The following is a 25,125-nucleotide window of genomic DNA, read 5'->3' as shown; positions in this document are numbered from 1 at the left end:
GAAACACATTTACAATAAAAAAAAAAAACCTGTACACTATTTAACACAACTTCATGACCTCTTTATGTCTGTAAAGCTACTTTGGGACAAAATCCATTGTTAAAGGCGCAACACAAATAAAACTGGATTCCAATTAATTACATTAATAACAATAGCATGCAATTAATTCACCAATTAAGCGATTCGTTGTTATTAATAATAATTGTAGTTTAATTAATTTTATATTATTATTATTATTATTATTATTATTTAAAAGGCGACAGGAGCGTGTAAAACTGATTTGTAATTTGGGTTAATTATAATTCAAGGAAAAAACAAACACGTGAGGGAGGAGGGAGGGAGGAGGAGGTCTGGTGAAATCTCGCGATACTTGGAGAGTCTATGTGAGAGTACGCGGAGGATTTCCGGTCTCTTTCCCGTGGTGGACTCCTGTACTGACGGTCCTCCAGAATGAAGGTGAGCGTTCGGAAATTGGTGTTTTTCGACCCTTCTGTCCGGTAACCCGCGATAAATATGAGCGGATTCGGGGAGTTTACATTCTCTAGGGGCGCGATGGGGCAGTTAGACGCGTGTGGAGGAAACCCGCGGGGAGGATGATGACGGATTATTATCCCGAGTGCTGAACACAACATGGCGGCTTTCTGCACTACATAGGAGTGTGTATGTGTGTGAGAGTGTCGGAGTGTGTATGTGTGTGAGAGTGTCGGAGTGTGTGTGTGTGTGTGTGTCACCTTCAGTGTGTGTTGGGAGAAAATGTTAGGTGTAAAGAATCGCCTTATATACGCGTCACATTTAGCTAGCAAGCTAACACACACACACACACACACACACACACACACACACACGGAGCTTAAACCGGGTTAAAGTTATCCTGAGTTAAACTGATCCTGGTTCAGGCCTGAGGTAAGAAATCTAGAAGTTCTTTGAGTGTAGATCTTTAATTCTATTCTCATTAATGAGAGTTTGTATTGATGTGTTTGAGTTATAATGAAGTATTTGGTTCCAGACCCCATGTTGTAGAAATCCAGGATATTTTGAATCGCAGCCCACATGCGCGCACCGTTTCCCCTTTTTATATCGGTGTGTGTGTGATGGTTCAGGGTTCGAGTTGACCCCAGGATGCTCTACCTTCAGACAGGTCCTAGACCTCCATCATGCTCATTAATGTGATCTCTCCTCCAGCTGAATATCTCCTTCCCCGCCACCGGCTGCCAGAAGCTCATCGAGGTGGACGATGAGCGCAAACTGAGGACCTTCTATGAGAAGCGCATGGCCACCGAAGTGCCTGCTGACCCCCTGGGTGATGAGTGGAAGGTGAGGATCTTTAACGGTGGACATGCGCGTGCGCACACACACACACCTTGTTCATGTTGATGGAAAAATAATCATAGAAATGTCTTTGGTGCATACTTGAGGAACCAGAAGAACGTTTGCATGATGAGCAGCTTGGTGGATCTGTGCTCACCGAGCGAGCGTCTCCTGTGTGTTTCAGGGCTACGTGGTGCGCATCAGCGGAGGAAACGATAAGCAGGGCTTCCCCATGAAGCAGGGCGTTCTGACCAACGGCCGTGTGCGTCTGCTCCTCAGCAAGGGCCACTCGTGCTACCGGCCGCGGCGCACCGGAGAGCGCAAACGCAAATCCGTCCGCGGCTGCATCGTCGACGCCAACCTCAGCGTCCTCAACCTGGTCATCGTCAGGAAGGGTGAGAACCTGTGCTGTGGAGCAGCTGCTGATGTTCCTGCAGGGTGTAATGATGGTTTAGGAAGCAGTGTGAGATCTGTGGTGGGTTCTTTGGATCAGTAGTGTTCAGGGATTGGTGGAGGTCTTTTGAAATTTAATTTTTGGTTAGTGTTAAATTCCCGTGTTTAAAACAGGGCCCATAGTTAATTCCCAGTGAGACTTTTTTCTCGACTGTGTGGTTGCTATCAGAATAATTCTCTCTTCCTAATGAATTTGAGATGATTTTCTGGTCACCAGTCTGAGCAGTTTTGGGAAGCTGGTGGGCAGAGTGCAGGGTCATGGTACTGTGTGGTGGAGCAGACAGGGGTTAAATGGCCCCAGTAAAGGGCAGTTTGGTGTTTAAGGCTTAAACCCGACCTTATGATCAATACCACTGAACTGCTATCAGGCTTCCATTCTGAAGTTTGTACTTTTTTCTATACACGTGTGGAGGATTAACGTTCTGACTCGCCGTGTGTTCAGGTGAGAAGGACATCCCCGGCCTGACCGACAGCACCGTGCCTCGCCGCCTGGGCCCCAAGAGAGCCAGCAAGATCCGCAAGCTTTTCAACCTGTCCAAGGAGGACGATGTGAGGCAGTACGTGGTGCGCAGACCCCTCACCAAGGAAGGTGAGTGACTTTAGAGACCCTGAGGTTCACCATGCTGTATAAACTGATGAACAGTTCAGCGTGAGGCTCATGATGGAGGGAGAAGCTGGGCACACCAGTAGACCCTTTCTGGCTGGTCAGTAGCTTTAAAGGGGGGACAGTGTGATGCCATAGTGAGAGTGGAGCTGCAATCCGGATATCGGCCTGATCTGTACACACGTGACCGGTCGAACTGAGACGCTCCCACACGCATTCATACAGATCACTGTTGTCTATAATGCACAGTATTGCACGTGTGTTCATGTTTCATAACTCTAACTCTGCTTCCTCATCAGGTAAGAAGCCCAGGACCAAGGCTCCGAAGATCCAGCGCTTGGTGACGCCCCGTGTGCTGCAGCACAAACGGCGCCGTATCGCCCTGAAGAGGCAGCGCACCCAGAAGAACAAGGACGAAGCCGCAGAGTACGCCAAGATGCTGGCCAAGAGGCTGAAGGTACTAGATCAGAGCAGCAGCTTTCTCACGCTCAGACTGGAAACGTGCACGTGTTTAAATGAGAGCGGTTGAGTATAGTAATGAGAGTTTGGGTCTCACCTCTGTCTGTGTTTTTTTGTGCAGGAGGCCAAAGAGAAAAAGCAGGAGAAGATCGCCAAGAGACGTCGCCTCTCCTCCCTGAGAGCGTCCCAGTCCAAATCAGAGTCCAGCCAGAAATAAAAATTCAGCGTTTGTACATCACAAATAAAACAAAATGGTTTTGCTCATTTCTGCTCTGGTGCCTTTTTTTTTTTTTTCTTCAAAACAATCTCAGGGTCTGATCTGTTTAAGACTTCAAGAGTGAGGTTTATGATGAATTCTGGCTTTTCTTGGAGTGTCTGTTTTAGAGATTACAAATTACTGATACCTGTATTTCTGGTCAGGCGTTGGTTCCTTATGCATTTTTTTTTTTTTTTTTTTTTTTTTTTTAAATACATTTTCTTTTTCTGCTTAAAATCTGTGTGGCTGCAGAACTGGAAAAAAAAAAATTCACCGTCGTTTTGTCTGCACGCCACAAGAGGCCGCCATTTCACGCTCTCAAAGCAGTCTGTGTATTCAGTATAAATGACTGCGTCCACTCCTAAACAGTAAGACTGCAATCCGAATCCACGTGAAGTCACGCCCACGTCTCGCTAACGTGTATCCTGAGACTACAACAAGGTGTTACACTGACTGGCACCCTCTGAGCTGTGAAATGTGTGATGGAGGGAAATGGTTAAATCGGGTTCTCTGACCCACAATAAAATGAGGTTGAGGGGCTTGAGCAGGTTGGTGATTGACTTTTCAGAATCCACCTTCATTAGATTGGAGAGGGTGAAGATCTTAACCTCCCTGTTCCTAGTAAAGTGGCCGGGCGAGTGAATACACAATCATGAAAATTATAGCACGTTTTTATATGTTAAAATGCGCGGGCGTTTGCGTGATTTTACCTCCCAAATCTCTTACGTCACACACACGCCCCCTTTTTTAAGACCGTAGCACTTATCCCAGACCGTGAGAGAGACAGCGATGCGATTTCACGCCCGGCCGTAGCACGTGTACAAAGCACGTTCACGTGGCGGGGGCGCGCGGACACGAGTGCGAGCGCTGGTGGAGAATGTGAGCGGTGTTCCTGCGGCTCCGAACACAGCCATGGAGCTGGAGGTGGAATCCGCCGAGTGAGTATCATGTACAGGAGTGTGTGTGTGTGTGTGTTTTTCACGATGGTTCTGAAGCTCCTGAAGATGTTCCTCAGATGTGCGTGCGGGGTTTATAAGCCCTGAATGAGCTGGAATACAGATGTTCGTGCTCGTGCCGCAGAGTCACTCCGTCTCTTTTTACAGCTCTGCTTTTAATTGCTGACACTTTCAACTCGGCGCGCGCCTTCATTCATTAGTGGGATTATAATTATTTTTAAAGCGCGTGCTGATTTACAGCTTTAGAGAAAAAAGCTCATTCATCCATGGATGAATAAATTGATGGATAGATATGTGAAATGATGAATGCAAGGTTAAATTGTTGAATGCATTAACGAATAAATCGATAAATGGATGGATGGGTATGGATAAAGGGCTGAATAGATGGAAGGATAGTTGGGTAAATAGATAAATAGAAAGATGGGTGAATGGGCATGGAGAGAGGGCTGAATGGATGGACGGATAGTTGGATAGAAAGATGGGTGGAAGGGCATGAATAGAGGGCTAAATGGATGGATAGTTGGGTAAACTGATAAATAGAAAGATGGATGGATGAAAATAGATGGATTTCTTTACCCACTGGATTAGCCGTAAATGTGAACATGATGTAGAAAGTTGTGTTTACGGATCTCTGCAGGTTCTTCTGCTCTCCTCATGTCTGTGTTGTGTCTCAGGCATCTCATTAACCTTTTATCCTCCGAGTGATCCGTTTGATTTTCCCACCTCCAGTGACGTGCTGAGGAAATTATCCTGGTTTGTAGAAAAGAAAGCTCCAGACTTCTGCATGAAGGAACACAGTGTGGGAGAAGAAACCTGTAGCTGCAGGGTTTCCTGAATTACAAATACTTATAATTGCATTAATCAAAACAAACAAAAAATATTATTCAGAATTTAATTTAAGAATATTAATGCTTAGTAACAGTGTGGGCAAATATCTGTTTATGATTCAAATAAATATTTTAAATAAATTATTTTTAGATTAAATTTCTTGAATTACAATTACAGATAACTGGGATTAGTAAAAGCAAAATAAATGTTCGGTAACAACCTGGACAGATTTTCTAACAAATTAAATAAATAAATATATAAAAAAACGAATTTTATGATTTATTATTATTATTATTATGTCTGATTGTTGATGTTTTAGCTACCTGAAGTTCAAGAAGTAATATTTATTAATATATTCAAATGAAGATTGTTTTGATTTGTGTTAATCTGTTTATTTTAATAAAAGTGCCTGGACCCCTATGATTGCTGCTGCAAGATGATGATGTTCTCGCTCATATTTATGATGATTAGAACTAACACACAGCTTGTGTGTATGGCAGTGTGATCCGGCTGATCATGCAGTACCTGAAGGAGAACAATCTTCCGCGCACTCTGGCCACGCTGCAGGAGGAGAGCACGGTGGTCCTGCACACGGTTGACAGCATCGATAGCTTCATGGAGGACGTGAACAGAGGCCAGTGGGACGCGGTGCTGCGAGCCATTCAACACCTCAAACTACCCGACGAGCTGCTCATCGACCTCTACGAACAGGTGAGGATCTCCGAGAGGAGCTACAGGAGAGCTGAACGTGGTGGAAATCCATCATTTATGCAAATAATATGCGAATTCTCCGAGACTTTTCCGTGAGCATACGATCACACACAGGCTCGGAATGCAAATGCAGCACGAGCCATATGGTCCAAAAACATCTCCAGCAGTGAGGTTTTCTTATCTCGTTTGACACATCCTTATCATCAATATTTGCCTACTGATTGACACCAAGGTTCAGAGAAATGTCTCATCCTTCTCAGGTTCAGGTCAGGTGGAAAAACTTAGTGCTCATCTCCTGACTTTTATTTGTAAACATGTTGTTCTTCCACAAGGTGGTACTGGAGCTGATCGAGTTGAAAGAACTGGGAGCGGCGGGATGTTTACTGACTCAGACGGACCCCATGATCATGCTTAAACACACTCAGCCTGAACGATACGCCAAGCTGGAAGCGCTGCTCACCAACAAACACTTTGACCCCAACGAGGTGTGTGTGTGTGTGTACGCAACTTCTAGAACTTTTCCAGAACCTTGATCGAGTAGCACAGCATAAGGTTTCATCAATGTTTGGCTCCACCCCCTATGTCGCTGATGGTTTTACGACTGATTGGCTGCATTGATATTTGATATGCCATTGAGTAAATCACCTCACAGAACAATTGCAAATATTTATATATGCAAATAGCAGTCATAAATTCACAATTGTCTTTTCGTTTTTAATTTAAATCGTACGTGGGATTTTTCTTTTGACCATTCACAACATGTTTTACCCATAAACAACAAAAACTCATTTCATGACCATCACAAGGCAGCATCAATGTATTACGTTAATTTTAAATACAATTTAAAATATGCACGAATTCGCAATTGTCCATATCTGGAAATTGTCCCACACAGCAACTGTGAAGAAACAAAAATAAATAAAAATGTACCTACTGAACGCGTTCCGAACTCGTGACTCTTTCATCAGTTTATCGCGTTGGATCGTTAGGGTCTTTGATGTACACTTCAAAAGAATGAATGATTTAAAGTGTGCGCGCGGTTTAGCGCTAAAAACATCCGGTCTGAGAGTCTCTGGTGATTAAAAGGCGTCGTAGAGGTGAAAGAATGGACAGATGAAGACCTCCCTGAAGTCGAGTCTGTAGACAAGCCGAAACTCACGTGTAGTCACAGCTTTGATGACACGACATCATCATTTCCCACGTTACATTTTTGCTTCATCGCATCAGTCCCGAGACTTCAATCCGTTCACCTTCACATTCTCAAACTTCTCTCCATCACACACCTGTGCCTAATTTCATTATCATTTTCTTCCTTGCCGTCCATCCTCCTACTCCTCTGACTCCTCCTACTTGCTGCATTGCATTTTGGGTTGTGTAGTTAATTTTCCGATACAGTACTTTATCAGCTTGTCATCAAAATCCAGCTTGTGATGGGTTTTTGTATTGTGATGTTGAAGGTTTACCCAGAAAACAGCAACAAGGAGACGCGCAGGTTGGCCATCGCTCAGGCGCTGGTTGGAGAGGTCAGTGTGGTTCCTCCATCTCGCCTCATGGCTCTGCTTGGACAGGTGCGTTTACAAACTCTAGCAAATTAATCTACTAACAGATACACTTTATTTATAAAAGTATTGGGACACCTGACTTTCCAGACGTATGTGCTTTAAAATAATTGTATAGAACATCTGTGTCTGCAGGAGTATAATATTTTCCCAAACCATGAAGATCTGCTTTAAGGAGTGGAAGATCTCCTGCTGTGTTGAACATGGATGAATGTGAACCTTTATTTACACCCCCATCACTGAGCACAAATCTACATAAAATCTAGAACATTGGAGACCTAATGTGGAATAAGATGTTGAAAAAGAATCTTATGGTCAGGTGTCTACAAGCTTTTGGACATGTAGTGTATTTGTGAAATATTTTGTGTAATCTGACATGTAAAACTGGTGTGATCCATCCATCTAGGCTATGGGGTATTAATCCAGGTCATGATGGATCTGAGCTACTTTCAGCCGTTCTGTCAACATCATTCATTTACAAATCCGACACTGTAAATAATCACCCAGCTCGAAAGTCTTCACAATGAAATCAAATAATGAAGATCTGGAAATCTGCCTGAGCTTCTGTCTTCTCCACACAGGGGCGTCTGTGCGAGAGCGCTCTGTACAGGTTACAGGAGACCAAAGCACTGAGGCAGTTCGGATCATTAGCCATGCTGGTAAGTGAAGCCTGAAGAAGAGCTTCATCACACACCGCTGGTCTAACTCCTGTACGAGAGAGAAAGAGAGAGAGGAGGTTCATCTTTATCTCACCCTTCCAGTCTCTGAAGTGGCAGCAGCACCAGGGTCTTCTGCCCCCCGGCATGTCCATAGACCTGTTCCGGGGCAAAACCATGATGAAGGACCTGGAGGAAGAGCGCTTTCCCACCCAGCTCAGCCACCTTCTAAAGGTAAAGTCACCGATCGCTGCAAAGAAGCCACGAGCCAGAAACGCTATTATAGCAAACATCTGAGGACGTTCTTGGAGAACCCGGAGAGCAGAAATGCACAGGCCATCAATCTTTTTTTTTTTTTTTTAATTAAGCAAATTAGACAGGAAACGAGACGCAATGTTTAGTAAATACATGATGTCGAGACGGTTAGTGTTTATTTTTTTAGTGAAATTCAGGTGGACCGAACCATTTGGTGGTAGAATAAGGGGTGGAACAAAAATAAAATGGTCTTGTTGGAAGAGGAAGAGACCAGGGATGGAGAATTCTAGTCCTTCAAAGTGTATCTTCATCTCCTAACACACACACACACCTGAAACATCTAACCAATATCTTCAGGAGTACTTTATAATGACTGGCAGGGGGATTAATTAGTGATTAGGTCAATAAAGCCCCACCTACTTTTGGTTATTATTGAAAAGGGAACGTGTTCGCTGGTCTTTTTTTCTCTCTCTCGCTCTTACACACACACACACACACACACACACACACACACACACACACACACACACACACACACACACACACACAGAGTGTAATAATTGGTTTTCGAGGCCCGAGGCTTGCTGTCAGATGGGCATCATGCTGACTCACTGCAGCGTCTGATTGACAGCCTCAGGGTGACAGTAACTCCGCCCACAAACATACCTGACCTTTCACCCTCTGCAGCATTGATCTCGTTACTGCGTGGGCGTATGCTGACTTCATGCTAATTTGCTTTCTCTGGTGGCCAATTCTCAGCTTTCCTCACCCACACACACGCGCACACACACACAGTGAGGATTAGGTGTGTGATTATGGTGTAGAACCGTCATTTCCCAGCTGTAATATTTGTACATATTTGATTTTCATATAAAGTGCAGCAGTTTCGGGAACCCAAGAATTAATTATTACACTGTGATATTGTTTTTGGAAAATATTTTTCTAAAAAAAAAAAAAAAAAAAACCTTTTATCTAGTTTTTACGTGCACACGCGCGCGCGCGCGCACACACACACACACACGAATATTTGCAGTAACATGTTCATCCCAACAATAAATGATTGAAAAGTAACATTTCAGTGCACCATAATTTAATAAAATTCTATTTATTTTCCAAGACATTGTTGGACATTATCCCAAAGCCTCTGTAAAGCTGATTCAGCATAATTTCCATACAATCTTTAGATATAAATAAAGTGAATTTATAAATGTAAGTTTGACCCTTATATGTTTATTCTTAATAAACGATCCAGTTTTACATTTATGTATTTAAGTGTGTGTGTGTGTGTGTGTGTGTGTGTGTGTGTGTGTGTGTGTGTGTGTGTGTGTGTGTGTGTGTGTGTGTGTTGTAGTTTGGTCCGAAGTCGCATGTGGAATGTGCTCGGTTCAGCCCGGATGGTCAGTACCTGATTACTGGGTCAGTGGATGGATTTATCGAGGTGTGGGATTTCACCACGGGGAAAATCTGCAAGGTGAGTCCAAGCTTTTCTTTTTTTTTTTTTTATAATTACTAAAAAAAAAAGAAGCATTTCCTGTACTGACACACACACACACACACACACACACAACAAAGTCTAAATAGAGTTCATAAATAATGCTCTAAAAACAGCTTAGCTCCGCCCACTGACTTTTGTTTTATTTATTATCATTATCTATTATCATTTGTATTATTTATAATGTATAGCTCTTTTAGAGAAGCAGAAATATTTAAAAAAATATCCTCTAGAAAGAGGAAAATAATTGATGCCAAAAAAAACATCTAATTGATGTCAATTAAAGTGTCTAATTATTAAAGAAAGAAAAAATAATTTATGCATAAATGAACTAAAAACATAAACAATACTCAATTTACAGAGTAGCGATAGGAGGATCGGATCATTTTAGGGACTTTCTTTTTCACGTCTACATACGCCAACGTTAACTACAGTTCATATATTTTAGGTGTATAGAAGAGTCGAGATATAAACTACTTAATTCTGTACATAACCTACGGAGATTTTGCGATGCTTTGCAGTAGACAATAATCGAGTCACTCTGAGACGACTCGTTCTTCTGAGTCACATGAAAGATGAATGAATCGTTCATGAACAACTCCAGAGTTACAAACGAGGAAGCTGATGTGATGTGTAGGTTCCTCCTCATACAGGAAGTGCTCGAGTCCAGCATGTGTCTGTTCCAGGTGATTCGCCCCAACATACACGAGGTGTTTGCTCCTCATGCCACTGAGCTTGGAGTCCTGAGTAGGAATTCCGATTTGAGATGACGTTCCTCAACTTTAATATTATATTTGTGGTGTCCTCCATATGAGTTCAATTACACAAAGTGAAGTGAAAAACACGCCATCTCTTGGTGTCACGTATAAACCACAATGTCATGCACGTGCACTGCTTCCGATTCTCCGTGTCTTTCCAGAATCAGTGTAAAAAAAAAAAAAGGTGCTTTTATTTAAAACCCAACACTTCTCCGTGCGGTACCGCATACCTTTCTCTCTCTCCTGAACGAACACGGATCCGGCTGAACCTCTGAGGTGTGGAATGTGGGTCACCCCGAGCCGTGCTGACGTCCGTCCTGCACACTTGCGCACTCCAAGGGCCCAAAATAACGGCAACCGACTTACAGCGTGGAGTCGAGGAGGGAATCGCTGTGGAGTGTTTACAGCCGTCACACTTTCACTCCGCGGCTCAGGAGTAAAGCCTGTGTTCTTAATAAAAACAGTGAGCACTATATGGCAAAAGTTTGTGGACCCCCGACCATAAGGTGGTATGCTCTTCTTTTTGAGCATCACATTCCACATTTGGTCCCCAATGACTTTTATAATACGCTCCACTCTTCTGGGAACATGTTCCACTAATTTTTGGACATCTGTGAGACCAGTCAGCGTTCACATTTATCCCAAAGGTGCTCAATACTGTAGGAGATCTTCCTCTCCAACCCATGTACAGTAAAGCATATCTTCATGGAGCTGGAACAGGTTTGGTTTTTTTATGCTCCTGCATCCACATGCTTCCTGTACAATTGTCCAACAGATTGAGGGATTAAGGGGGTCCGACATATGGCTGGGAAAGTCAGGTGTCCCTAAACTTTTGTCCGTACAGTGTATTAACATTTATAATACATTTCAAATAGAATTTAAATGTGCATTCAAAACTAAAGGCAACTTCACATTATGAATATTTATTGTTCATGAAGGTTTAATGAATATTAATTAAAAAGTCATGGAGATTGAATATTCATTATATTATATTAGCATTGTGTGTGTGTGTGTGTGTGTGTGTGTGTGTGTAGGATTTAAAGTACCAAGCTCAGGATAACTTCATGATGATGGACGAGGCGGTGCTCTGCCTGGCGGTGAGTCACGACGGTGAGATGGTCGTGTCTGGGGCTCAGGACGGGAAAATACAGGTACCTCCATTCCCATTTTTCCCCTCCATCAGCAATCTCGACCTCCACCTCGATATTTATTGGCAGCCGCATGCCTTCTAGTGTAAAAGTGCTTTCGAAGTGGTGCCTGGACCACAAAGAGTTCTGTCCAATTGATCGTTATTAGTGTAATGTCAATTTCAACATAGTGCTTGGCCCCCTACGATCGCTATTGAGTCTGGTCCATTCTCCATCATCAGAGACGTATTCTTATTGTAGTGTGAAATGGATGTTCTCGTTTCTCCAGCTGTGGAGGATCCGTAACGGTCAGTGTCTGCGCAAGTTCGAACGCGCTCATAGCAAAGCCGTCACCTGCCTCAGCTTCAGCCGTGATAACGGTCAGCTCCTCAGCGGCTCCTTCGACCAGATCATCAGGTCTGTTTACTCTTACACACACTTATACAAGTCAGTTCTACTGAGTTTAAAAGGACAAGCTGGCAGTTAATTTGCTTCTTGTAATGGCCTGCTGTCAGAGACGCTCGCTGCCGGTGTGTGTGTGTGTTTTGTATAGGTTTTAATTGTGTTTGAGGAAAAAAAATTTTTTTATCTGAGACACTGGTGTAATGCTGACTCTGCACAAACAGAAAACTAGAGTGCTTGCTGGAATAAATGATTCTGGAACAGAATAAACACCTAAATAAATTCTGGGCTATAAATTGAATCATTTGTTAATATTAATGGCAGCAATAACGGGGTAATGAGTCCCAGCTTCTCTAATAGCACAATGTAATATTCTTGATATATCCACAGCAGGAATCAGCTCCATAGCATGTGTTCACCAGACCATCCACTGTAGATGAATAACTTCTGGATAGAGTTATGGAGGATGTACAGTGACAGATGCATGTTCCTTGTGTTTAGGTAAAAGGCAAAAATAAAAAAAGAATTGGACATTGAGTACAAATGTGACAATTGTGTTAGAAGGGGCAGGTGATGTTACAGACTGTCTCACTTCCACACAAACATGGTGGAAGCTTAATAGTTTGGGGTTGTTTTGGAGCAGGGAAGTTTGGAGACTTAATCCTGAACCAACATGGCTCCTATTCCGTACTTCAACACCGTGCAATTCCGCCTGGACTGCGGCTCTTTGGAACCGACTTCACCGTACAACAAGATGAGCCGAAGCGTACAGTACGTCTGAGCTCTGTAAGCGTTAGAGAGCAACAGGTCGTCTGGAATATCCATCATGGAATGGCCCAGTCAACACGCAAATCCTATTGAACTGCTCTGGGATGAACTGGATCATAAAGAAATCTCCAACTATTGAGGAACACCGCAAGTTTTCCAAGAGGCACAGTAAAGTATTTCAGCTGAATGTTTGAGGAAACTAATTTGCCGAGTGTGTAAAGCTGTTCTTTATGCTGAGGGAGGATTTGAAACAAAAGGAACATTCACGTGTCTCAGAAACCATGAGAGTCCCCATTTCCACACGTTTCACAGGCAGTGTATTATCTTAAGAAGGATTTCTGGACCTGAGGGAACAAATCCAGTGAGATGTTCATATGTCTGTGATGAACAGTTCTTATATGGCGGACAAACCGAATGGGATCGACTCAAAGGGCAAAGTCAAATTAAATTACTAGAGTGTTGATTAAGCCTATGATTCAATATGGCAGCTGGATGAAACCGGGTTATGAGTGCAGAGGAAGAGTATGGTGACGAAGACTGAGACACACATACCGACTTTCTCTCACCGTCTCTCGCTAACCAACCTGACGATTGCATTTCTGCAGAATCGGCGCTAGGCTCCTGGTGTGTGTCTGTGGGTGGAAGGAATTCTGATTTTCCACGTGCCCTCCGGCAACGGAGGAGGCGGAAAGAAAGATAGCATGTTTCTATTCCTATTTTAGGCGAGCGAGATGAGTCTGGAGATGCAGCTGCAGCTTTGCTACGTCAGTTTCTCAACAAGACAGAGAGACAAAGAGCAGGAAGAAATGATGAGGGCTGTGATTAGCTTCTTATTGAGACCCAAAAGCTCCTTATTCAAGACGAATCAGATTTTCCTGCCGCGCGTCGCAACGCGTAAATGCCGAACAGGCACCAAAAGCACATGAATACGTTTTAATTTGTAGCAAATGGTGAGGCATCTTGGGCGTTGAAAGACTAATCACTTTTTAAACCCGTTAGACTTCACGGATTGAAATCAGGAAAGATGCTGAAGGAGTTCCAAGGTCACACTTCCGGGATAAATGATGTCATCTTCTCACACAATGGCCAGTTTGCCATTAGCGCCTCAGCAGATGGCACAGTGAAGGTAAATCTGCATTTCATTTGTATTCAGACCCTGATGGCGATTATACGCCTCCTCTTTCCTCTTCTCGGGGGCATTAACACTGATTCTTTCCCGCTCAGATCTGGAATGTGAACACGGCTGAATGCACAATCACCATCAAAACTCCTGACGTTCCAGAAGGATCCGACATCACAGTTAACAATGTTGTTCTGGTACCCAAGAACCCAGAGCACTTTGTGGTGTGTAACAGGACCAGCACAGTGGTCGTCATGAACATCCAGGGCCAGGTAACTACCTCTGATTGCTGCATCAATGAGTATAATTGTACGTTGCTCTGGGTAATTCTACCTTTGTGACTTTACTAAGACCCCGTCAGCTCAAATGGACTTGAACTAAAATGTTGTCTTGAGAATTTGGATGAGAAAAAGGATGGGGAGCTGCTGACATTTTGACTTGACACTATTAGCTCCTAACTGGTGACTCGACTTGAACTCGTATGCTGCTGTCTCAAGACTTGTATGATCTACTGACTATGAGACCAGATGTAACTATGGCGCATGTTTTGATTCCTCATCACCTGTACCGGTGCTCTGATGTGCAAATCAGAGATACCAAAGCAGCCGAATCCCCACAAACAGTGACAACAAAATCAAAATAGAGCAGCTCAAAATCCTGTTCAGGGTTACGGAGCTGAATTTAGAGAGTTCACAAATTCAGACAATGCTGTGGACTAAACCCGAGAGGAACGTCTCTCCCCCACACTTTTCACTGCTCGCTGGCTTGCTGACTCATTCGGTCTCTTAACCTCCTCCGCCTCCTCAATCTTCAATTCCATCCGCACTCTTGCTCTCGTTCTTCCTCCCTCACATTCTCTCTCTTTTTCTATTCCGTAGGTACTGAGGAGTTTTAGCTCGGGAGTGAGAGAAGGAGGAGACTTTGTGTGTTGCACGCTGTCTCCTCGCGGAGAATGGATCTACTGCGTGGGAGAAGACTACGAACTTTACTCGTTCAGCACCATCACTGGAAAGCTGGAGAGAACTCTGCCGGTACAGTTGTGTCCTCTGGGCATCATTAGTTTCTAATCTCTGAAGTAAATGCATCTGATCGTGAACTTTGAATGCGACGCAGAACAATTTATTGCCGTAAAGAAACTTTTGTTCCTAAATTGGTGTATGTGACGAGACACAGCAACAGCGAACCATGAGCTTCACCTCATTATTTCCTGCACACTGACAGTCTGGACAGAAACCCTCGCTTGTTAGGCGAATCAGCAGATTTAACTCGCTAGTGACCTGTCCGTGTACGCGGCTCTCTTCATAACACGTTAGCATCGAGGGGAGAGTCGATGATTACATTTGAATTTTTTTATTTAAATTTAATTGTTTAGTGTTTTTAAACATTATTGGAACAAAGTGGCTTCGTCGACATCCAGGTCTGGAACTGAAGGTGACACTCCCTTAGGCGATGTCTACACTAATCTGGATAAATTTCGGACGGTATTATAGTCTGGATATGCTCCGCTCCACTCCACTTTCGTTTTCCCCCTTGTGGCTGAATGAATCACCACAAAACCCAACGGAACATCTTCCCAGAAGAGTGGAAGTTAATGGGGACATTCAAAAAGCACATCAATCTTATGGTGTTTGTCCATATCTTTAAGTACTTTACATACAAACACAGCCAAAATGATTCTACTGCCGACTGTATAGATAAAAAAAAAAAAACACAAACCGAGTCACATTGTAGAGCTCAAAATTTCTCAGCCAGACCTCAACAATGTGTATTGTGAACGTTCCTCAGTCTTCAAGCTATATTAAGCACAGATGCCTTGAATTCCTCCACCTCCGCAGGTGCACGAGAAAGACGTGATTGGCATAACCCACCACCCTCATCAGAACCTCATCGCCACCTACAGCGAGGACGGCCTGCTGAAGCTCTGGAAGCCTTGAGCGTAAACTTTACAGTCGTCGTTCGTGCTGGTCTGTACATCCGAGATGTTTGGAATCATGTGTCAGTTTTTCAGGTTTGAAAGTCTTCCATTCCAGAGCCGATGAAGATCACTACAAACTTAATCTCCACTCTTTTAACACGTCTGAGTAACGCGATCGGACCGTGTCTCTGTAACGTTAAAAATAGAATACGCCAAGACTTCTTTAGATGTCGTAAGAAAAACGTGGAAACACTTCACACTATTGGTGGTTCGTGACGTTTCTGAATTGCATGAAACCAGAAAATATAATTACGATCATTTCGCTGTGGATTTCAGGTACGATTGTCGATCGAATACTTCCTTCTAAAAAATAAATTAAAAAAAGGGTTAGAAACCGAAAGAAGGAATTGATCCTTTCCGTACATTTTAGAAACGGTCCCTCGGCTGTATAAACACTGCACGATCGTATCCACATGATGTGTGTGAAAACTTCTGTAGTGTCGGTATCTGCATGCCAGCAGTAAATCTCTCTGTATAAAACCTCGACCTAACACGGCATTTCTGCTCCAACCCCCACAATACTGATGCGTTTATCTCTTTAGGAAAAGCAGTGAAAGACGACAATGATGTAGCTAACACAAGGCACTGGGCTGCATTCACACGCTGAGGGTTTTTTTTGGGGGGTTGCACCGAGATTCCTGACCAATCAGATTACAAAAGAAAACCAGCTGCCAAAAATCCGACATTACACTTTTACAGCATGTATTAAAAACAAACAAGGCAGCACGTTTACGATAAATCCTTCACTGTATTCAACTCAACACTGTTTATTTCGGCCAAAGCTCAGTTTTTAACTCAACACACAGAACTAACGTCGACTATATACGTTGCCAAGTGCGACATTATTTCACCAATGCGGCCTCAAATGCAGATTCGCCTTAAAAACATGAATATATGATGGGGGGGGTGGGGCTTCCAGAGGTTCAGTTCATATCGGAGAGTTGGAAGCAACTGTCAATCATTCCAGAGTTTCCTGCCAATCGTTCCAGAAGCTGTGTTTATTAGAACACAACCATATTGGAGTTTTAAAGCGATAACTTGTACTGTAACTTGTCCCTCTTTAATATCGTTCAGGTTTCTTTTGATTTTCCACCTTCAACACTACAGAGAAGACAATAACCCCCACCTCCTTACCCCAGTCCGCAATACTGAGGACAATTAAGCTCGTCGCTAGGCGAGTTAAAGAGCTCTTTTGGACTGCTAGGAGCGTTGTCGTGGTTACAGCGTGATCGAGCACTGATGTCTGAGCAGGAGGTTAACGCCAGCACTCATCTGGACACGCAGGGAAATGTTTTCAGGTGTGAAGGATTGGTGTGTTTTAACACTTGACCCACACTTGCATGATAAATAACTGGTTCTGTAAGCATAGGACTGTGTGTGTGTTTGAGCAGGGTTCTATTTCATTGTTTATTTCTGTCTAATTGCTCTGGTTTCTGTTGGACAGCGGGTTCTGGGGAGTTTACTATGTAAATGCGTCAGGTGTAAACGCAGTACTGTAATTCCAGCTCTCCACAGGAACCACTCTGTAACGCCTTCATCGGTGCATCATCAGGCTTTTCCCTGGCTATTTTTTCACTACACACATTTGGTCTCTGAAATAAACTCTGTGCATGTCATGCAAAACTTCAACTGTCTTGTCGTTGTCTTAATTCAAGCCAAATATTCTTTAACTAGAGCGAAACGATTTACACAGTCTTCTGGGAAGAGAGTGATTTTTTTGCACACAGGGAAAAAAAAAAACAGAAAATGTTAATTATTCAATTAGAATGTTAGGTATGCATGTAAAAAAAAAAAACATTTTTAATGCAAATTGTGGTTCACTGTAGATGTTTTGATATAAAAAAAGGGAACATTTTAACAAAATGGAAACTAAATTGCAACATTTCTATAAATCATTTCAAAAGACAAGTAAAGCAGAAAGGTTTAATTTATAAGTTAAAATACAAATAAAGTGGATTATTGGTCCTAATAAAATTGACCGTAAAAATGACAAGAAAAAATAAACAACAAAAAAAAAGTTATTTTCCAAACAACAATTCTTTTTTTTTTTCCCAAAAAGTTCCACTTGTGTCCTTTCTCGTGATGGAGTTGGACGTGTTTTTCTCCTTACCCGTTAAGGCCTCGCAGGTTACAGGTAACTGATAGAACAACATTTTGCAAAGAAAAAAAAAAGAAAAAGCCTGAACGTTTGGTTATTGTAAAAATAAGCGAGTGCATTGATGCTGCATTACTCTGCTGATCTGCATAACGAAGTAATGGATTAGTGTAAGAAAAATGCTGATTGGAACTAATTGGTATTCACATGAAAAGGCTGCAAATAAATACAATAAGTCAGTAATTTTATAGTGCAAACGCTACACCAAAAAATAAAAAATAAAATAAAAAAAGAGCTCCCTTTTTTTTTTTTTTTTTTTTTTTTTTTTTTTTAGTTCACCGCGCCGTTAGAGCTCGTTATATAACCCTCAATGTTTTTACGTTTTTTTTCCTTTTCATTTCTGCACTTATTTATGGTTTCAGCTTTTGGCTTGTTAAATCACAGTATTGTTAAAATAGTACAAACAAATAAACAAACCCAGCATGGCTTTTAGTTTCTGCAGGTTCTGTAATAATTAGCAGCTTTAAATGAAATCTCGGAGCTCTGCTGTGTTTTAAAGGAAATTAAAGAAAGAACAGAATAATTCTGTACCTGGCTCACCTGATCCTGATCTTCTCCACACCAGACTCTTTCACCTGATCCTGACTCACCTGATCCTGACTCACCTGATCCTGACTCACCTGATCCTGACTCACCTGATCCTATCTACACCAGATTCTCCCAGTGATTAAAAAAAATTAAAAGAAATAAAAATAAAAAATAAAATAATAACAATAATAAAGGTTTCATTTACTTGATAACGGTGATCTTTCTCTTTCTTGTCGACAAATTCCAGTCACAGAGTTTGATCTAGACAGTGAGGTGTGTACGGTCTGAGTGGAGAAAGGAAGCTCTATGATGTTTGGCACTGTACCCCTCCTCCGGGGTGGAAGTCGTCCTCGTCCTCCTCGATGTAACGGTGACGGCGGCGCTCCTGGGTCGGGTCACAGTCCTCGAGCTCGGCGTAGATGTACAGGTCATCGTCCATGCTCTCTGGCTCGCTTTTCTCCAACGCAGAGGGGAAAAACTGCTCCAACTGCTTCAGCTTGTTCATGGGGAGGAAGTTCGCCTCAGGGAAGACGACCTGCAGAAACACACTTACTAATGAGTCGTGCCATGAGGGTGGAAAAACAGATCGGAAATAATGTATATTTAAGGTAAATGTTTTTTTGTTTTTTCTTAAGTTTGTATTAGCTGTCTATTAGAGGTCGACCAATTAATCGGTTTTGCTGGAACCATCGGCAAAAATCTATACCAATAGTTTTTCCGGGGTCCGGTCCTCTATCATTACAACAGCGGCCTCTAGAGGCGTATCGCTGATGCCACATGCTGTTTGTTTTAAAACCTACATTTCCCTACACCGAGTATAATCCTGTTCTATAATGCTGATGATCACCTGAGATTCAGTCACAGAATATAAATCACCTGGAGAAAACGCATTCATGTACAGGTATGTAGAATATTTTCGGAGTTCATACAGAGATGTTCATCTCCCTTACCGCAACACTGAGGGAGTGAGAAACACGTGGCTGTGTGGGGGTGACTTACTTTAAAGAGGATGATGAGTCTGCCTTTCTCGAAAGGGCGGCGGTGCAGAGGCATCCCCTCATTCAGCACGCACTTCTTATCACCTGGTCTGATTAGCTCACCTGCTCCATACACCGAAAAACATTCAGGGAGAACGTTACGTGTGTGAGGCGATGCGTGTACACATGTATACACCAAACACCTGTAACACACCTGTATTGAAGAACACTGACCTGGGTGTGAAGTGATGAGCAGAGTTCTGTTGTTCAGCGTTTGGACAGGTTTCTGGAAGCCACACAATGACTCTATGAGCTGAAGCTCCATGGTCATAATCAGATCCATGTCCTGTCTAAGAGAAGAAAATCAGATCCCACATCAATCAATCAATCTACTCTGTTTTGTGTTAATATCAGATGAACCCCGTGTGTGTACCTGGTAAAGACAGGATGTGCCTTCTGCTCCAAGACAATGATGATGTCACCAGGTTCAAGTCCCGGTTCCTGGTCTCCTTCCCCGTGGAAAACAATCTTCTGTCCATCTTTCATACCTGTAACACACCTCTGTGTCAGGGAAACCTCCTTCACGTCACTCGATCGGTTTACCTGTGTTAACCCTGCCCCCCGCCCCCCTCACCTTTATCGATGTGCACCTCCAGGATCTTCTTCTGACGCAGGATTTTGCGTCCGGTGCAGGCTTTGCAGCGGTCGCGGTGGCTCATGCGCTGGCCCTGACCCCTGCAGCTACCACAAATGCTTGAGAGCTGCTGCACCATCCCGGGGAGTAACTGATGCAGCCTCACCTGGACACCTGCCCCCCTGCAGGTCGGACACACCTCCACCGCACCTTTACGCCCCCCACGGCCTGACAGACACATGACACACCGCTCAATCCTGCGTCTTTTTCACAGACAGACGTTTGCAGATGATCGTTTTACCTTCACACCGTTCACAGATGACGTTTTTCTGCAAAGCCAGTTTTCTGGTGGCTCCGTTGTAGAGATCCTCCAGTGGCACGGTCAGCTGATGCACGATGTTCTTCCCTGAAGACAGGAGACGAGGCTATCAGACCCTTCAGACATTTATTATACATGGTTCTACACCAAACCCTATTGAAGATGTTTCAGGAGGTTCCTTTAAAAGTTCTTCTGGTAAAGGTGTTTGTATGTGAACACCAAAAAACCTTCAGGAGAGTGGGAAGGAACCAGAGCTACTGAAGATGGTTGTTCTACCATAATTGTTGGGGTATTTTCATTTTTCATTAAAGAGAAAACGAGTACCTCTCCTCTCCCGCCGCATGCGACCTCCTCCGAAGAACATGTCGAAAATGTCCATTGGGGAGCTGAAGCCTCCTACTCCACCTCCTCCTCCTCCATTCCCACCCTCCTTAATTGCCGCCTCTCCTCCTCGATCGTACACTTCTCTCTTCTGCGTGTCAGACAGAACCTCGTACGCCTGAGAGATCTGTTTAAACTGGAGAGACAGGAACCACTCGCTGTGACGTCAGAAACAAACCCCGCCTACTTCCTGTTACCTCGCAGTGCAACACGAATAAATTAAACACACACAGTCAAACACGCATTCCTGTTCACTACACAAATAAAAAGCAAAAAAAATACGACACACATGCTGGTGAAAGTCGATGGTTTTTAAATGCTCAATTATTTTATATTTGTCATATAATTCATTCATTAATATTAATTTATTTTTTAACAACATAAAATTATTCAATAATATCATGGATAAAGATTTGTAATGATTTAGCATCAACTAGTTCATACATACGGCTACAGAAATAGACGAGGAATTAAATCCAGGTCAGATTTCGCCATCCTGTAACACACACACACACACACACACACACACACACACACTCCCCTCACCTTCTCCCCCTCGGCTGGGTTTTTATCCGGGTGGTATTTCAAGGCTAGTTTTCGATACGCTTTCTTCAGCTCGTCAGCACTGGCGCTGGGATTCACACCCAGGACGTCATAAAAACCCGTCTCCTTCACCATGATGTCCACCAACAAGATTCACCTGCAGAGGGGGAAAAAAAAGACTTTTTAACACCAAAACACAGCAGATCATAACTCCTTCGTTTTACTGCATGTTTCCAGGTAACAAAAACTAAAGTAAAACTCTCTGGTTTACATTTTATTTACATAAAGAACATGAGGAACGTTGAAGCCCCACCAGGAGAAAGAAGAAATTGGGGTGGAGATCTCAGATTTGGTCAGATGATTGCTCAGGTGTGCTCCTCAGTGAGCTACCTGAACCACCAGGAGATTTATCAAATCAAATCAAATTTAGGGGGGATTTATATATTTATATACATAAAAATAATCAGAATCTTTGGAACCTTGTCAAAACTGTGTCACAAATCCAAATGCTGTTTGGTTTTCTACCCCATTCACCACATACACATGCTCCCTGAGATGTGACGGAATAAGGGGGCATTTTATTTCACTTTATTTCTAAAAAAAAAAAAAAAAGATTAATCAATCATAAAGCAGTTGATCAGAGGGTTTAAATGGTATAAAAGCCATTTTATAGGGAAATAAAACTGATTTTAATGAGCGGAGGGACCTGACTGGGGTGTGTAAACTTTTGCTCGCCAGGGTTTAAATCTCTTGCCATTTGCAGCTCACTATAGAAGCTGTTGTTATTTTTTTAGTAATGTTGTGTTAAATATAAGAAATAAACCTCATTATATACAGAATAAAATCATTTTACTGAATATAACGAGGATTTATTTCCCCCTCTGTGTAGAAAAACCTGAAACAATCAAATATCACACTGAAATTAGAACTGATGCAAACCAGAATCGTGTTTATTTTATTGTTTAGTTTCTGTACTTGAACACAGAGATATAATAAATAAATAAAAATCACATTTCTGTGGTAAAATACACGAGTGTTCTCTGAAGCAGGCTAAATCCCAAGACTAGCAAAAACGCGTTAACTAGCGAAGCAGGTCAAAACCATCCATCACCTTAACTACAGCTTTATACATCATTATCAGGTTATTTTTCAATATCATTCCTCTTACTGTAAAATGTAGTACAATCTGTTTTCTCATCGAACTGGATTTTCTTCTCTATAACTCACACACACTCACTCGAAACGTCTGGAATCTTCTCAGAGGATTTCCAAAAGCGCGAGACCGGGGACAAATTGCGCATGCGCAGCCGTTTTTACCGGAAATAGAACAACACGTCAACCGAGACGCCATCTTGGAGAGGTCAATGATGCCCCAGTTATACAACAATACACACATTCTGGGGTTCTTGTAAATAGAAATCAACCACACAAAAACATTATAAAAATAAGAACCAAATTTTACATGCAACTCAGTTTTTTTCCCCCCAAGAATAAATGCTGTTTCCTAAACCTCTAGGACACAGGTTCCCCCTAAACACCATCACAATGCTTTGGAGAACTTTGTATGACGAATGCTAGGCTAAAGCAGTAAGATAACAAAAAAAGGAGCTATCTCAAAGTGACATCTAAAGTTCATGAAGAGTTGGATTAATACAGTCGTAATGCACACAATCTAAAACTTCCTAGCGTTGTATTACTTCTTTAGGAATTTCACAGTGCGCGTGCATTTACTGCAGACAAAATAATACATTTTCCATGATTAATTTATTAATTTTTAATTTATTATGTCATTAATGTGTAAAATAGTGACATTTATATTTTATGAGCATAAAGAAGGGGAGAAAAAGTCGACTCCGGTGGGACTCGAACCCACAACCTTTGAATCACTTCTACAGTGTTTGACTAGAAGTCCAATGCGCTATCCATTGCGCCACGGAGCCACCTGTTGAGTGGTTATGGAATTATTCCTATGAAGCTAAAGTTGCAGCGGTTTCTTTGTTTAGGATGTTTTATTTAGTTACTGTCGATCTTATTACAATCTCGCAACCCTTTTGTGCTCTTTACAGGTACAAGTGAATGTCCTTTATTACAGTTAAGGTTTTGCAGCGGCTCTGCAGCGATACAAATGATAAAGCGGCTAAAATGTTGAATAAAATCAAATTCACAGCAAAAATATAAAACGGTTACAGCAGCTGGAATCCTGTTTAATCAAACAAATAGAAAACATTTTCTCACATATTTTTTTATATATTAAATATTGTATTTAAATTATATTTTATTGTTTAACCCTCTATTATGAGACTCGTATCTATGTACCAGTATGTCGCAGCTAAAGCCTGAAGCCCGGATAGCTCAGTCGGTAGAGCATCAGACTTTTAATCTGAGGGTCCAGGGTTCAAGTCCCTGTTCGGGCGGTAGTTTTTTTTTTTTTTGCGCCCCATATTTTACAAACATTTTTAAAACTACATAAAAGTTTTCACAATTCATGAGAATGAGAAATAAATTTCATTGCGGTTTAACTTTCCGATTCTACGGTTTGCTTTTACAGATCTCGAACAGGGACTACACTAAAATAGGTAAAAAATAAGAAAAAAATTTATTATTTCAGTAAAACCTGCTTCTACTATATTCTAAGATCTGATTCTATTCTAAGAGCAATACAAAGCAAACAATCAAATAATCAGGAGGAACCAGGACCATGAGGATGAGCAGGGCTGCAATTAAACAGTTTTAGATTTGAGTCTCACACAGTGAACAGATGAGAACTGAGAACTATAATAAAGAGACGCCCAGTTATGAAGATCCCCTTTAAACCCGGTTCAGTAATGAGGAATTAATTTATAAAAACTAATTTCTAAGGACCACATTCTCTGTCTTATTCCTGTCCATCGCCACAGTAACATCAACAAACATCTGCACTCCGAACCATTGAAAGGGAACCCATCCTCTTGTGTGTGAGAGAGTGAGTAGAAACCATCTCAATCATGTAGTGTATATATATGTGAGAGAGAGAGAGAGAGAGAGAGAGAGTATAGTGTCTGATCTTAATGAAGAATTAAAAGACTCAGATTTATACAATAGAAATACTTTTAATTTCAGGTTTTATCACAGGCTTCATGTCAACAACATATTTAAAAATGCAGATAATTCATCTCTGCCTTCATTAGACGCAGTCTCACACACACACACACACACACACACACACACACACACACACACACACCCCCCTACCTGGGAAAATAAGAAAAAAAAAACAGACAGTTTTATGATTGATTAAAATAATTATGAGCCCTATATATTCTCTCTCTCACTCACACACACACACACACACACACACACACACACACACACACACACACTCTGTGGACAACGACACGATGATTGAAGTAACTTCTACCTGGACAAGGCAGTGATCCTGGGAAATAAACAAAATATTTATTAGCACAGACGCATCCAAACATCTGTATTACACCCACACATCTGCATCATCAGAGATGTGTATCGGTATGAACTATATCAGGTATCCACCTGCGCTACAAAAACACAAACACACACGCACAGCTCTGGTCATCCAAATAACGGTAACAGTGTAACCATGGCGACTACCATCTTACTGGTTTGTCCCAGGACAACTGAGGACTCACCCACACACACATGATTTAGGAGGGTGTTAATGAAGCAGTTCTGATACCAAAAACTCAGAAAGCAGCTCATTTACATATTTACACTCACTATCAGGATTGCTGTGTGTGTGTGTGTGTGTGTGTGTGTGAGAGAGAAGCTCACTGTAGTTTCTCCTGCAGCTGCTCGAGCCTCTGGCGGTCGACGTAGCGAGAGAAGAGAGAGAGGAGGTTGGGCGGGGTGAAGAGAGGAGGAGACAAGGAGGAGGAGGGAACCTGGA

General features: G+C 42.3%; 4 protein-coding genes across 7 annotated transcripts in view; 2 read left to right on the top strand and 2 right to left on the bottom strand.

Moving 5' to 3' along the window:
* The first annotated feature begins 334 nt into the window (after nt 1-334).
* Nucleotides 335-3,088, top strand: rps6 (ribosomal protein S6). Its single transcript, XM_083533174.1, has 6 exons — nt 335-456; nt 1,183-1,314; nt 1,493-1,703; nt 2,204-2,350; nt 2,665-2,822; nt 2,946-3,088. The coding sequence occupies exons 1-6, from the start codon at nt 451-453 to the stop codon at nt 3,039-3,041; spliced, it is 750 nt and encodes a 249-aa protein (XP_083389300.1). The 5' UTR covers nt 335-450; the 3' UTR covers nt 3,042-3,088.
* A 257-nt stretch (nt 3,089-3,345) lies between these two features.
* smu1b (SMU1 DNA replication regulator and spliceosomal factor b) lies at nt 3,346-17,316 on the top strand. Of its 2 annotated transcripts, none has more exons than XM_083533155.1 (13): nt 3,346-4,018; nt 5,365-5,575; nt 5,908-6,060; nt 7,033-7,098; nt 7,716-7,793; nt 7,896-8,024; nt 9,397-9,516; nt 11,330-11,446; nt 11,712-11,839; nt 13,592-13,718; nt 13,817-13,984; nt 14,591-14,743; nt 15,548-17,316. In XM_083533155.1, exons 1-13 carry the CDS (start codon nt 3,993-3,995, stop codon nt 15,644-15,646), a joined length of 1,575 nt encoding a protein of 524 aa, XP_083389281.1. In that variant the 5' UTR covers nt 3,346-3,992; the 3' UTR covers nt 15,647-17,316. The 2 variants fall into 2 exon arrangements, with proteins under 2 accessions (XP_083389281.1, XP_083389280.1); XM_083533154.1 differs by having other exon boundaries at nt 3,347-4,018; nt 7,033-7,143.
* A 280-nt stretch (nt 17,317-17,596) lies between these two features.
* Nucleotides 17,597-22,564, bottom strand: dnaja1 (DnaJ heat shock protein family (Hsp40) member A1). Of its 2 annotated transcripts, none has more exons than XM_083533157.1 (9): nt 22,462-22,564; nt 21,228-21,381; nt 20,625-20,817; nt 20,283-20,387; nt 19,982-20,209; nt 19,781-19,895; nt 19,582-19,697; nt 19,370-19,470; nt 17,597-18,905 (listed from the first exon to the last, which is right to left on the bottom strand). In XM_083533157.1, the coding sequence occupies exons 2-9, from the start codon at nt 21,357-21,359 to the stop codon at nt 18,675-18,677; spliced, it is 1,221 nt and encodes a 406-aa protein (XP_083389283.1). In that variant the 5' UTR covers nt 21,360-21,381; nt 22,462-22,564; the 3' UTR covers nt 17,597-18,674. The 2 variants fall into 2 exon arrangements, with proteins under 2 accessions (XP_083389283.1, XP_083389282.1); XM_083533156.1 differs by having other exon boundaries at nt 22,393-22,531.
* A 1,729-nt stretch (nt 22,565-24,293) lies between these two features.
* Nucleotides 24,294-25,125, bottom strand: part of patl1 (PAT1 homolog 1, processing body mRNA decay factor) — a 6,712-nt gene continuing 5,880 nt past the window's right edge. For both annotated transcript variants that reach the window (XM_083533150.1, XM_083533151.1), the window contains exons 17-18: nt 25,011-25,125; nt 24,294-24,639 (exon numbers count right to left, since the gene is read on the bottom strand). The exon at nt 25,011-25,125 is cut by the window's right edge and continues 35 nt beyond it. In XM_083533150.1, coding sequence (XP_083389276.1) covers nt 24,618-24,639; nt 25,011-25,125 — 137 coding nt within the window. In that variant the 3' untranslated portion in view covers nt 24,294-24,617. The remainder of the gene's footprint in view (nt 24,640-25,010) is intronic.

Source organism: Silurus aristotelis, assembly GCF_946808225.1.
Source record: "Silurus aristotelis genome assembly, chromosome: 27".
Lineage (NCBI taxonomy): Eukaryota > Metazoa > Chordata > Actinopteri > Siluriformes > Siluridae > Silurus > Silurus aristotelis.
This window is presented reverse-complemented; position numbering and strand designations above follow the sequence as displayed.

Bases quoted from the DNA above. Each gene is read 5' to 3' on its own strand.
- rps6 (XM_083533174.1), top strand. The intron at 1,315-1,492 runs GTGAGGATCTTT...TGTGTGTTTCAG, and splicing joins CCCTGGGTGATGAGTGGAAG to GGCTACGTGGTGCGCATCAG. The intron at 2,351-2,664 runs GTGAGTGACTTT...CTTCCTCATCAG, and splicing joins CAGACCCCTCACCAAGGAAG to GTAAGAAGCCCAGGACCAAG.
- smu1b (XM_083533154.1), top strand. From the start codon at position 3,993: ATGGAGCTGGAGGTGGAATCCGCCGA. The intron at 5,576-5,907 runs GTGAGGATCTCC...TTCTTCCACAAG, and splicing joins TCATCGACCTCTACGAACAG to GTGGTACTGGAGCTGATCGA. The intron at 6,061-7,032 runs GTGTGTGTGTGT...GTGATGTTGAAG, and splicing joins AACACTTTGACCCCAACGAG to GTTTACCCAGAAAACAGCAA.
- dnaja1 (XM_083533157.1), bottom strand. From the start codon at position 21,359: ATGGTGAAGGAGACGGGTTTTTATGACGTCCTGGGTGTGAATCCCAGC. The intron at 20,818-21,227 runs GTGAGGGGAGTG...CTGTCTCTCCAG, and splicing joins ACCCAGCCGAGGGGGAGAAG to TTTAAACAGATCTCTCAGGC. The intron at 19,471-19,581 runs GTCAGTGTTCTT...TGTATGGAGCAG, and splicing joins GCTCATCACTTCACACCCAG to GTGAGCTAATCAGACCAGGT.